The sequence below is a fragment of the Ascaphus truei genome, chromosome 11 (genome assembly GCF_040206685.1).
Source record: "Ascaphus truei isolate aAscTru1 chromosome 11, aAscTru1.hap1, whole genome shotgun sequence".
NCBI lineage: Eukaryota > Metazoa > Chordata > Amphibia > Anura > Ascaphidae > Ascaphus > Ascaphus truei.
In genome coordinates, this window is record NC_134493.1 from 26,830,398 (window position 1) to 26,845,015 (window position 14,618).

Genomic DNA, 14,618 nt, shown 5'->3' on the forward strand with positions numbered 1-14,618 from the left:
GAAAAAACGTGTGTATAATTTGCATGCTTTTCTTTCGCAAACCCAAAAGTACTAAAAAAAACCCAGAAAAACATTAATGTCAGATGTATTTCACACAGGTTAAAAATTTAGTTTCAAAGTTCGACTCTGACATTTGAAAAGACTTCGAAGTTTGCGAACGTGGGATTTCCAACCCGTGCCGCTGTCCATCCTTAATGACTATTCCAGTGGGGTTTTTTAAAACTTTTTTTGGTTAAGGAACCCAATAATTATATTGTGACATTCTGAAAAATCCCAACCCCCCTCTAATAGTGCATTTGAGATCAGATGCATTGTAAGGAACCCCAACCCTCTCTAATAGCGCGTCTGAGATCAGCTGCATTGTAAGGAACCCCAACCCTCTCTAATAGCGCGTCTGAGATCAGCTGCATTGTAAGGAACCCCAACCCTCTCTAATAGCGCATCTGAGATCAGCTGCATTGTAAGGAACCCCAACCCTCTCTAATAGCGCGTCTGAGATCAGATGCATTGTAGAGAACCCCAACCCTCTCTAATAGCGCGTCAGAGATCAGCTGCATTGTAAGGAACCCCAACCCTCTCTAATAGCGCGTCTGAGATCAGCTGCATTGTAAATTCTTCTGTATTTGGTACCATTTTGAAACTACCTGAAAAAAGCAGGCAACCCTTTAGGGATACCCGGGGAACCCCTGCTGAAAAACACTGGACTACCTAATTACTAATGTGTTCATCATGTTTCACAAACAAAAAAGGCAGGGTATGTGGAAAGCACTCCCATTATATTTTAGGCCTGTGAAGTCCTTGTGATTTGGAGTGAGCCTTATTCACTTATAGCAGAAGCCTCATTCTTTGAAGTCAGAATATTATCATTACAATGTAATTCTTGTATTGCCGAATTTGGACATTAACTGCCATGATGTGTGATATAAGCAACCATCAGCATTTTCACTGCCATCCATAATTTCCCAGGTGTTTGACTCTTGGCAAAACTTCCAGCGGAAAAGGCACTTCCTGGTAAGCTCAGTGCTAAATGTCCCTAGACTCCAAATTCCAGACTATTATCGTCTGCTTTCCTGCAGACTTCTCCTTCCATTATAAGCACCATTAACCATTATTGAAGTTATTAGCCCTTTGCACCTTACCCCGAAAGGAGACCATTTGAATAATCCTATTTACTGAGTTCTTATAAATGACTACAGCGGTATATACAACATTCTGTTTTCCATAGGATATCAAACAGTACTGGACATTATTTATTCTTTAAATGGAACAATTAACTAACTACAATTTTATTTTTCAAACCTGAAAGAAATGCTGTATCCTTCAATACATTATTCAGGGCAATTGTGAAAGCCATCTTCTTGCCAAGCTGCTTGGTGATGTTTCCAGAGAGAATGATGGGGCCTCCATTCTTACTTAGCTTGACTTCCGCCTGTGCTGTGTATCTTTGTTCTCCACCCACTGTTTGGGAATCTGTCATTCCCTGCGAAAATAACAGAAATATATGTTACCCTCCTTGCCCGGCTCTATAGGAGTTTACATCGAATTGACTATACACAGTGCACGGCAGGGTGCTGGGTCGGTGCAGGCTGGGCGTGGATATGCACACAGAATAAGGATGGTCAGCAGGTACTTTTATAGTACACAAAGAAGCTTTATTCAGCATCCGTTTATAAGGCTCGCCATACAGGGACAGAATTTATATTAGACATATTAATTGGTGGCAAATCATATAGTTACTCTGTGCTACTACCGCTGGTACGCTGGAGAGATACTTATGCTTATTTTCCTTAGTATTGGTTGGATTGACAATCTCTTGCATAGTGTCTATAATGCCCCATCTCAAGTGAGCCACCATTGGGAATCCGCTCTGCTTTCTGGGATTAGTATCCCATTACTGTGTACTGCATACCTTGTCCATGCATATTGGATTGTGAGTTTACTAAGGAGCTTCCGGTGGGGCCGATCCAATTATGTGTTACTGCTCTGAGAACTCCTGCTAAGAACATGCTTTCTCCTTTTCCCGCATGAGAACAATCTTGGGCCATTACTATAGGCGCTAGCTATATAGGGCACATTGCCCAACTGAAAATAATAAACAGGGACAATCTTAATATACATAATTATACACTTAAACATATTTACAGGACTTACAGTGAGGCTCTCTGCCAGAACTCCAAGGATCCTTTTTGCAGAACATTGGGTGGAGTTATATATAAGCTTCTATCTCCCTATGGTGACATCACTGGCCACAAGAGACACAAGGGAGTGGCAATTTTATTTATTTATAAATTGTTTTACCAGGAAGTAATACATTGAGAGTTACCTCTCGTTTTCAAGTATGTCCTGGGCTTAGAGTTATGATGACAAATAATACATGGTTACAAATACAGTTACATAAGTGAACAGGGTATACAGTATATACAAGACATTGCATGCACAGTTAGAGATAATATATATTATGGGAGTATGTAACAGTTACAGACCAGATAAAAATGTGAGACAGCCTTAGTTTTGAAATAACTTAGACAGTGAGAGTCTCCGGTAGGCTGTTCCAGTTTTGGGGTGCACGGTAAAAGAAGGAGGAGCGGCTGGATACTTTGCTGAACCTTGGGACCATGAACAGTCTTCTGGAGTCAGATCTCAGATAAGTGCTGCATGTGGTAGGGGTGAGGAGCTTGTTCAGATAGACGGGTAGCTTGCCCAGAAAGTATTTGAAGGTAAAACAGGAAAGATGAACTTTGCGTTTAGACTCAAGTGATGACCAATCTAGTTCTGTGAGCGTTTTGCAGTGATGTGTGTTGTAGTTGCATTGGAGAACAAAACGGCATATTGAATTGTAGAGGGTGTCAAGTTTGCTAAGGTGGATTTGGGGTGCCGAGCCGTATACTATGTCCCCATAGTCAATAATTGGCAATAGCATCTGCTGTGCGATACGCTTTCTGACCAGCAGACTTAGGGAGAATTTGTTCCTGTAAAGTACACCTAGTCTGGCATAGGTCTTGGATGTCAGGGTATCAATGTGCATCCTGAATGTTAAATGGGAGTCAAACCATATACCTAAGTATTTAAAACTAGTAACAGGAGTTAGGGTGGTTTTAGCGTTGGTTCTGATCTGGAGATACAAAAATGTATCCTTGGTAACATTGTTATAGTCTTGTCAGTGTTTAAAAACAGTTTGTTTTGGGGAAATCCAATTTTCAAGTCTCAAAAAGTTAGTACTGTATGTGTTCAAGGTCAGGGAGGCTATGGCTGTGCGCATATAAGATTGTGTCATCTGCATACATGTGTATTGAAGCTCCCTTACAAGCTGTAGGAAGATCATTGATGACCACTGAGCTGATAGGTAGCAATGAAACCAGTTTATTTTTAAAGCATGCTTCCCTATTCTAGAGCGCTGGAGTCTGTTAAGGAAGATAACATGATCAACAGTATCAAAAGCCTTTGAAAAATCTAGGAATATTGCTCCAGTGAGTTGTACCCGTTCCATTCCACACTGGATTTCATTATAAACGTTTAGCAGGGTTGTTACCATACCATAGATACCGTGGAGTGTTTGGGGCGAAAGCCAGATTGGAATTGGCTAGGGAAATTTGTCTTGGTATAGCAATCGCTTAATTGGGAGTGAACACATTTTTCCATGACTTTGCATAGTATTGGGAGAAGAGAGATTGGCCTGTAGTTTGAGACAGTGTTTTTGTCCCCACTTTTGAAGATTGGGACAACTCTGGTAGTTTTCCAGGTCTTATGGATATGGCATGTGGACAGAATAGAGTTAACTATGGAAGCAATAGGTTTGGCAATGGCTGGGGCACCAAGTCTTAGGAACTGAGATTGCAATAAGTCAGGTCCACATTGGCTGCTTAGTTTTTATTTGAGGAGCGCTTGTGTAATCTCCTCTTCGGATACTGGGATAAATTGAAAATTGTGGGCAGTGTTGGGAGAGGGTCGGGCTATAGGTGTACTGACAGAATGAGGTTCAGGTTTGTGGTTTGGGTTGCATTTCGCTAATAAGTTAGTAGCACACCCCACAAAGTAATCATTGAATGCATTTGCAATGTCAGTGGGGTTTGTCAGAGTAATATCCCCCTTAGTGATATTACTTGGCTGTTGATGGTTAGGAGGCTGGAATATATTGTTGATAACCTTCCAGAAGTTAGCTGGGTTTGATGTATTTTGGTGGAGATTGTCAGAGTAATATTGTGCTTTTGCGCGTCTTGTTTGCCTTGTGCACACGTTCCGCAGGCATCTGTAGTGATTGAGATCCTTGGTAGTGCCAGTTACTTTGTAGCTTTTCCACAAGGCATCCCTGAACTGGTAAAACCAGCCAACGCCGGTCACAAGCCCGGATGAAAAATGGGGAGTGCTGGTTCCCGTGGCGACAGAACTGGAAAATTAGCCAAGAACCCAATGGCAGGACAACAATTCCGAAGCGTGGAAACACTAGAGAACATATTGAACATCCTGCCGATGGCCTCTACAACGCATCACTCCCTATCTTGTAGAAGATGAAGCAAAGTCGTTTACGGAGAATACCTACCTACCTGAAATGGTAGAGTGCTATAAGGTCAGTTGTAACCCACAGACGGTGGGCCCCCCGTACTCTTAGGCTGAGTCCATAGAGACTGCAGCCATGCGGAGGCGTGCGGAGGCTGAGGGAAAGCGGGTGCTTTCCCTGGCCTTAGAGCGCGTGTCGTCCGGGGGCGTGTCTGGGGGAGGGCCTCATTGGGCGAACCGCTCACGTGACCGGCCCTCCGCTCCCCTCAGCGCCAAAACTTAAATTGATCTGTCTCCTCCGCCTCCGCATGCCTGCCGAAGCGTGCGGAAGCGCCTCCTAAAGTCGCCCCTCATAAAGGGTGCCGGGGGTAAGTCCGCTGCCTCAGCGCGGCTCAGCGCCATCTGCCTGACCATGTCCAAAGCCTTATTCTGCGCAGTGGAGCATGGGTATCACAGAGTTTTAAGAACTCGGATTGGAAATAGTGGAGAGCAGAATCAGGGTCGGGAATTAAGTCGATTCTGTACCAAGGGCAGTTGGTAAGGTCAGCCAAAAACTGTAGTGGGTTAAACTTTCTAAATGTTCTAGTGAGGAGAACTTTAGGGCTTGATTGGGGTGATCTGATTTTCTTTACACAGTACACTATTGCATGGTCACTGAAAATATCAGGAAGGGATGCCAGAGGATTGGATTCTGCTAAAATTTGAGGAGAAAATCCAGTCTAGCAAGGAATGGTTGTGTGATTTCAGGTTTGTCCGTGTGGGTTGGGAAATGAGTTGTGTTAGGTTAAGTGACTTCCCTTCTGCACAGTCATCCTACATCACCTGATGGGGAGGGGTAATACCAGAGTCATCCTATCTGGTTAACCCATTAAGGCCATTATCCCCTTACAATAATTAGAATTGCCCAGAGGCGGGACTACACATAATACTGAATATTGTGTTATAGCACAGAATATCGTAGAGCTTTCGTAGGATTCAATGGCAGTGATGACGTATAATATCACAACATACAGGTGCGCAGGCGAGTATTCTAAAACTTGCCTTAAACTTGCCCTGGAAAATCTGGGGCTATTACCAACAAGACCCAGGTACATGCTGGGTACATGCTGGGTACATGCTAGGTACATGCTGGGTACATGCTGGGTACATGCTGCAACATTTCAGTGACATTTCTGCAGACAGACTAATGGCCCATCGAATTAACTCCTTCAGTTTGAATGAGACTGCCAGGTACCCCCGCTGTTAATCCGATGGGCCATTAGTCTGTCTGCAGAAATGTCACTGAAATGTTGCAGCATGTACCCAGCATGTACCCAGCATGTACCTGGGTCTTGTTGGCGATTGCCCCAGATTTGTTTTAGAATACTCGTCGGCACTACAGTACCCCACCAAAATGCACCAGTGACAGCAAAAACGTATGCTACATTGGTATCTAATCTTCCAGGTTCAGTGGTTGAAAGTCTCTCTTATTCATGCTACACCAACAAATTTGCTAACTTCTCGCTCCCATCTTATTTGTGGTCATTGTCTTGGTCTTTTGATATTTCTTGAAATCCATTTGAGTACCATCTTCGTCCAACGATGGTTATTTCTTCTTGCAATATGACCGCCCCAGCCGCCATTTTTATTTCCTTACCCATGTGATGATGTCACAGACTTTTTTTTGCTCCTGAACCCATTTATTCATGTTCCTGTCTCTGTGGGTAGTACCCAGCACACACATTTTTATGCTTCTTTGAGTTGTCTGAAGCTTCTGAATAATCTTTGCAATTAGGGTCCAAGTTTAACATATTGTGTGTGTGTATATATATGTAAGTATATATTATACAAATATATATTATTATATATTTTGAATCACTCCTTAGCTTCTGCATTAGTTTTTCATGTGTTAAAGGTGGTCTGGTTGCAATTTAGTGCCACTGGCTTTAGCCACTCCCCCTTTATGATTCATTGATATAGCATGCGTATATGGCATTTGTTGTCACGTTGCCTAGCAACATTGGCTATTTAGGGGAGTTCCTGAGCTGCGTGTCCATCCACTGATGAAGTCACTACCGGTGACGAAACACGTCAGGACGCTATGTTGCGCGCGGTGACATCACTCCAGTCTGCATGCACGCTACCCCCTGGAGTACTGAACGGTAGCCGCTGGTCTCTACAGATGGTACACGGGTGCTGTAACCAAAGGGAGAAGGCAGGGAGTTTTCCAGAACTACACCGCTGGTGTTCAATGGGTGAGGAGTCATCAAGGACTGTGTGTCACATCTCTCACGGTTCAGTCCATTTAAAAAATACAGATTTTAAAACATATCCAATCAGAGCCCACTGTCTAAGACAGAATCCTTTTGGATCTATCGTCTGCAGACCCTGCACCCTACAGCCCTAAATGTCAACTTTGACATAAATGCCTTTTTGTTTTAAAAGATACACTACCATTAATATACCTTTTTTTATTTGTTATCAATATATTGGTTTGTAGTAATTATTATTTTTTAGATATTGGTTTGAACACACTTTGATTGATTTTATATTTTTATAGCCTTTTATCTATTCTTCCTATTTGAAGATTTGGATACCAAACAATTCTAGTGGTTAGCCATATGTATAATTTTATAATTATGGACATTATGTATATTAATTGTCTTTAAGAATCAATGACAGGATATGTTTTAAAATCTGTATTTTTTAAATGTGGCATCTATCGTGTTTTAACACCTAGTTTTTTCTATTTTAGATGCTACTATTATCTCAAATAATTATTAAGTATAGTACTGTAGAAGATGTTAATAATTTAATGATCTGCTTATTATGTTGTAATATATGTAATTATATATTTAATATTGTTGCTTTTGTATATATTTGCACAATCTTTACTGTTCTATTTTCGTGTGGATATCCCAGTGTTTAGTTGTGGTTAGCGGCCTGATAATGGCTGACGATGTACAATAAGGCGGCGCAGGTACGGTAGCCTTTTGATAGTCTCCATGACACCAGTACAAACACCTGGCGTTGCTACGAGGAAACCGCCGGGGGATCATGCATGGAACGCCTCGACTCCAAGCAACGTCGTGACGTCAACTCGCGATGACACGCCGGACAGCGTTGTGACGTTATTGATGACGCGACGCACGTGCATTTCGGGCGGCGGCGGAACATTTAAAAAGGAGGGGGACCACATATTCCATCAGATTAGCCCCTGAGGAAGTCTATTACAGGCGAAACGAGAAGGGCGGAGTCTCCCATTACAGAGACTTCAGCCTAGAATAGGTTCCAATCATTCAGCCCAGTGACTGCTTATCGGCCGTGCAGCAGGATCAAGGACCGTTTTGGGAGTGCTGTCTGTCCAGTTCCTGTGTTTTGACCCAGGGTGGTCCGAATGCTCCCTTCAAAGACACTTTTGTAAATGCATTACTCTCTGGTTTTTTTTATAATTAAAGCAATTTGCACTATATTTGCTTTTGTTTCTTGTATGTGGGATTCCTCTCCCTCTATCTTCTCTGCTGACCAATTCTGGAAGTAGCGTTGGGTAGTGAAACCGCTGTAAAGTGAGTCCCATGTTAATCAGTGGAGGCGAACGTTGGATAATGCATTCCAGTGTCGAAAAACTGCCCATAGGGTTGCACTGTAAAGCGTTGGATATGCCACTCGTTGTAAAGTGAAACATTGGATAACGAGGACTACCTGTACATTATCTACTAAATTGCTGAATGTACAAGAAAAGCAGAAGCCAACTAGTAAAACCTCTCTCTTTCCTTTTTATAAGCATAAAGACTAAATCATTATTTTAATAAACGTAATCTGGGGTACACAGCCCTATGTTCTGTGGTTTTTAATTAAAACAAACAGCCAATTACTGTATGTGTTCTTGCCGATATAATCACGCGTACCAACCTTAATATAATACACTTCCTTGTCATCCAATATTACTTCCAAGTGGCCATTTCTAGAATTCCGAGAACATTCGATCTTTCCTGTAAAAAAATAATAGATACAGAGGCTAGTTATTCAAACATATATTATATATATATTATATATATATATAAAACAAATACTCAATACCATTCTATGGCTAACGAAATGCTTTTATTTGTGTGAACTTTCGAGATACACTGATCTCTTCTTCGGGCGATGTAACAATACCTGAAGAAGAGATCAGTGTATCTCGAAAGCTCACACAAATAAAAGCATTTTGTTAGCTACAGAACGGTATCGAGTATTCATTTTTGATTATTAAGCTCGGCTAACATGGTACAGATACCTCTACATCATATTTAGCCACAGAACTGTATCGTCTATTCGTTTTTGATTTTTTTAAACATATATATATATAAATATATATATATATATATATATATATATATATATATATATATATATATATATATATATATATATATACTGTATATGTGTGTGTCTTGATTCTCAACCACAACAATGTTAGTTTGTTTTTATTATTCATCAGCTGTAAGAAGCTTGTTATTCAGAGTTCTTACATTTGCTGTAGGCAGAAATATATGCAGAATAAGAGCAGATGGACGGATACAAGAAATAAACCGTAGAGTTGCAGAATGTGATACAGTTATAACTGCATCACAGCATTACATTTACCTTATGTATTACTGACCATGTACACAGAGCTATACTGTATATACAATTTTTTATGCACACCTAGTAGGACATTGATGGAATGTATCCCCCTTTTGCACATTTAAAAAGTAAACTTGGGACTGTATTAAGGATTGGTCAGCCTTCGTTCCCTATAATGAAGCATTGTCTGATGATTAAAATACTTTTCATGCAATGTTGGTTGCGATATGGACCGCACGTTGAGGGATTTATTGTTTATTTTTTGTATTATATTATAGTGTTTTTATGTGTTTAAGTAATTTTACGTAATAAACTTTGATATTGTTATACAATACAAACCTCACGATATGTATTTATCTATCTCATTCCCGAAAAGGAAATAGACCAAATATAGTAAATGATTAAAAAAAGTGATCTTTTACCTCAAGTACAGCTCCAAATTCAACTAAATCCCTTTCTTCTTTGGTATAAATATCTAGGATATATATGGAGTTGGCACCATTTTGACGGGGGGGTGGTCACACAAGGAATGCCTACTTGAGAATGTTTTTTGAGGTGTTATATTTTATTTTAATAATATCTAATATCTCTAATCTTAGATATTAGATATATCTAATCTAATATCTCTATACAGTTCCTTTTCATCATTTTTAGTTTCTCTATCCGACCGATCTGTGTGATCTGTGTGATCTGTGTGATCGCTCCCATTGAAACTGGATCTGGAATCAGTTTTGTTTTTATTTTTATTCCAACTTCTTTCAATCCCTTTTGAATAGTCATTCTGATCTCTCCGGAATTTCTTAGATTTAACCGTAATTATTTATTTCTCTAATAAATCTATATTCATTTGTAAATTTGCATTTCTGGTACTAAAATCTAAAATGGTGTGTAATGGACATCAATCTGTCTTCACTCCTTCAATCTCTTTATCTAATGAGCTCAGATGTTTTTGATGCTGAACAATAATGAATCTCATTAAATCGAGTGAACATTTATCTAAAATCAGATTCCATTTGGAAACAAAGTCTTCATCATCCACATCAAATCAGGTTTTTTTTTTCCCCCCATTCTTAACCCTCGTGGCACTATTTTGCATTCCACGTATTTCTCCACGAAGACTAGGACCCACCAACAGGTCATAAACCAAAAAGAAACGGTCATGCCCACTGGAGTGGAGGGGGTGGGGGGTGTGATAGAAATGTGGATTTAATCAAAAGAGAATCTTTTGGGATATACCAATTAGGCTGTAATATACCATCTGGTTTAAATATTGAATTTGACCTCAATGCCTTTCTTTAATTATGGTTATGTATCATCCACATTTCTCCTCTGAACTCCAAGGATTCATAGACATTTTACATGATCATAACATCTATTCTTTCAGCCAATTTTGCATCCTAGTTAATTTGATTATTTTATTAATTATTAAAACTTTTATTAAAGATGTATATGTATTGTTGACCTCCTCATATGTATGTATGGAGGACTTCATTAATTATGTCTGACCTTCCATGTTAGGTCACATTATGCGTCTCTACATTACCATTTTAAGCATGAATATATTATTTAATAATGAGCCTGCCCATTCAGCCCCGCGACGACCAATGAATGGACTGTAATGGGCATTTAAATGTAGTGTGAGCAGCCACAGACACTCCTGATGAAATCTGTTCGCCGTTGAAATGCGTTGAGTGCTAGCCAAACATTTGTTGTGAGGGGCGCTTCATGCAGTGTTGCCTGCCAGACACCTGGGACTTCAACCCAGAAGTGCGGGAGTAGAGAGCAGACAAGACAAGTAACGCGGATCTAGCGGAGGAGAGAAGCGGAGAAAACAACCCGGTGCCCAGCTGATCGCGCTCGTTACTGAGTTCTTATATGCTTTTATACATCTGACACCATAGGGTATTACACCTATAGACCTACAAAGTACAGACATCTAGACCAGCTAAAGAGATCACAGTATTGCCACTGACATATGGATATGCTTTAAAGGACTGGGAACCTGTGAGTACAAACTGCAGGATTTGACCAAGTTCCATTAATGTATTAATTATTAGAAACATATTGCACTATTTTTGTGTGTTTTTTCTTTTCACATACAGATGTAGCAAGCCTTCGGAAGCATGGACCTCCCGCAGTTCCATCGCGGCAGACACGGTGCCAGTGCCGTGGACTCAAACTTATTCGTCTTGGGCGCCGAGGACAACAAGTCGTGCTACATCTGTACTTCTATACACACTCCCCAGTTCAAGGATTCATGCCAAGGGAACGAGTGCGGCAGAAAGTGCACGGATACGTGTTCAAAAATTATTCGACTTCATAGAACAAAAAACACTTTTTGAGCTGCAAACATGATTCCCGTGGTCTTACTGAATATAAATAACTTGTTAGCATGTCCTACCAGATTGATAGCACCAAACCTACCATCCATTTGAATCTTCTTCTTTGGATGTAGAAGCTTTATCCTGAATTTCCTAAGCTGTACATTATAATGTAGGTCAATACCCACATCCCTCTTAAACTCTGATTTTGGGGTTCCCATGAAAAAGTGCAAAGTTGCTTCATTTGGAAACCAGCCATCTTTCTGAAAAACAGAAACAAATAATATACAGTATAACAGGAGAATAACCCAGGGAATGTACTGGTATCAAAACGAATGTACTAATAGTGTGGCCGGTAACCACTGTAGATTTTCCATATGATAAATGACAGTATACTTGGGGAAAATGTGAAATAGAAATAGCAACACTATGTGTACACTATTGTCCTTTATCCTCAGACCTCTATCACTTATAAGGAAGGATCCTTTGTTTCATATACTTTATTCTACATCCTATTAAGTCTTTCTGCTTCAAACCTTTTACTAATGAAGCAGGCAAGAATTACTTGCAGTTAAGAGTGATGACTGTGATAAACGTTATTGTATTATTAACAGAGATTCTTTCATGTCTGTTTAACCAATAGCATGCTATTACCAGAGAAACGTGGCTATATGAAGCCTCTAGAAGATACTGACGCAGTCCCTTTTCCTGTTTTCTTAGCGTAATAGATGCTTTTGCTGGCCCGGACAATGGGAATGGCAAGACACTAGCCAAATCAGGGTAAGAAACTTCCAAACACGGCTGCCAACCAAACAGTTTAGACACTGAAAAACAAAGATTGCACCATGTTATGTATTTATTTATACAATGTTTTACCAGGAACTAATACATGGAGTTACCTCTCGTTTTCACATGTCCTGGGCAAGCCTAGAACAGTAAAGTACCTTCCATTATCTGATTGTAGCTACATTTGTGTTAGAACATGCAAGAGCAACACAAATGACCAGAGGATGATAATGTATCGCATGGAGATGTCTCATCCATCTACTGTACCATGCTTCTAAGTGGTGTACATGTATTCAAGTTATAAAGGGGTAAGATTGATACAGTTTATGTATCACTCTGTAGAACTATTCAACCACTAATAGAAATGTAGTTGAGCAGGTAGAACGCTTTCTAAACTGTGTGTGTAAATTGTGTCCTCACAGTGTGCAATGTGCAGAGTTCTAGAGTATCACTGTATATTTCAAATCTAGTACTTCTTTTAGAATGATGATGAACAAAAACAATTGGCGTTCTCTGAAATACACAATACAGGCATACCTCGGTTTAAGGACACTCACTTTAAGTACACTAGCGAGTAAGGACATATCGCCCAATAGGAAAACGGCAGCTCACGCATGCGCCTGTCAGCACGTCCTGAACAGCAATACCGGCTCCCTACCTGTACCGAAGCTGTGCGCAAGCGGGGAGACTATAGAGCCTGTTACACACGCCTTATTTACATCTGTTATGCGCGTATATGAGGATTGTAGTACAGTACAAGCATCGATAAGTGGGAAAAAGGGAGTGCTTCACTTTAAATACATTTTCGCTTTACATACATGCTCCGGTCCCATTGCGTATGTTAATGCGGGGTATGCCTGTACATCTGTTGAAGAAATTTCCACAAACCCAAACACACCCGCCATCTCCCAAATACTGTACCTAATATACTGAGGATTAGAGGCAGTGTAGAAACATTCACTTTGAACATGAACTGGTTTACTGCAAACAATTCTGGATGTTATTAGACATTGATTCGATAGTAAACTCACCCTCCTCGCTGATGCATGATTTTCTTTGTCTTTGACCAGTAGGGTTGTTCATTTTCTCTAACCCGTCCACAGCTACAAGATATAATTCAGAGCTGTAACAGAAAGAGGTTAAACAAAGTGGATGATTTGTTTTTTGTTCACAGACGTATAGATACGTATGTACTGTACTGTAACCTACATAAATATTTACTGTATTGGACATACTAGGCTTAGGTTCGTGGTTAAACTTCCCTAAAAAGGAGTCATACTGTGCTTTATCCCAGAAGAACAAACTATTAACCCTTTTAGTTCAAGAATGTATGCAGCAGCAGAGTGCCACAGATATTCCATATTTTGGGTCACGTGAATAGTAGTGCAGTGATCACATGGTTCGTTTATTTTAAATAATATTGGAGCACGAGTCTCCGAAGCTGAACCCCAGTAATTTTAGCTCCGGGCACCCCCTGCTTCTTGAGATATTTACCTCCATACGGGGTGCCAGTAGCAGCTCCGGATGGGCTAGCTGGGGTTCTCGTAATTTCGACTTCAAAGCTCCCGTGTCACACAGGCCAATAAGAAGCCATCACGTCATCCCGCGAGGCTTCCTATTGGCCCATGTGACCAGGACCTTTAAACAGCAACGAGATACCGGCACCTCCTACAGAGCTAAGCATCTCTGGAATCAGGGGGTCCCCGAAGATGAAATTAATGGGGTTCAGCTCCGGAGACCTCCTGCTTCAATGCTATTTAAAAAAGTTTAACACACAGCTTGGATTGCTCCTTTAAGTGAACATTATAATGGCCATCAAAGTGACGGCCATACCAGTGAGTGGAGTTAATGCATTGTTACCTGTATCAACACCTCCCCCCTATTTACCATATTGCATATGAGGGATAGCATGAGTAGTCATTAAAAAAATATATGATCTTATCAATCCTACCTGAAATCAAGTATCTCCATGGACTCCTCTGGGGTGTTCAAGAAAACCTTTAGCTCCTGTCCCTTCTTCATCTGAATTCCACCATCCAAACTGCTCATTGCCCTCATGCCAGTTACCCACTTGAGGCCGATTTTCCCCAGTGTTCCCACGGTCCCCATTTGAGCAGAAAGCTGGATTAAAGCGCTATACATGAGAAATATTCATTGAACTAGTACAATTTATGTAAGGTATTTCTGAAATAGTTAATATTTCATGAACATGCTTTATAACAATGTAAAATCAGTACAGACGCATTACAGCCAACGTCTTGTCTAGGGTTAAAACCTGTATAAGTGCTTTTTCCTATACGATATCACTAAATTGTACAGTGTTCCTAGCCGCACAGAAAACCTGTAAAGATAAAGAGTAGCAGTACCCATCAAATCTGTGGGGTGGTTCCATCAGAAATGAAGAAAGCATTAAATGGTCAATCTCTTGAG

The 14,618-nt window shown here is 40.5% G+C and overlaps 1 protein-coding gene across 2 annotated transcripts in view; it reads right to left on the reverse strand.

Moving 5' to 3' along the window:
* The window catches only part of LOC142463092 (uncharacterized), a 291,163-nt gene that overhangs the window by 162,104 nt on the left and 114,441 nt on the right, over nt 1–14,618 (reverse strand). For both annotated transcript variants that reach the window (XR_012787370.1, XM_075565366.1), the window contains exons 19-24: nt 14,140–14,322; nt 13,220–13,311; nt 12,057–12,226; nt 11,506–11,665; nt 8,386–8,465; nt 1,300–1,480 (exon numbers count right to left, since the gene is read on the reverse strand). Coding sequence is in view for 1 of the 2 variants with exons in the window: in XM_075565366.1 (XP_075421481.1) it covers nt 1,300–1,480; nt 8,386–8,465; nt 11,506–11,665; nt 12,057–12,226; nt 13,220–13,311; nt 14,140–14,322 (866 nt within the window). In the remaining variant the exon portion in view is untranslated. The remainder of the gene's footprint in view (nt 1–1,299; nt 1,481–8,385; nt 8,466–11,505; nt 11,666–12,056; nt 12,227–13,219; nt 13,312–14,139; nt 14,323–14,618) is intronic.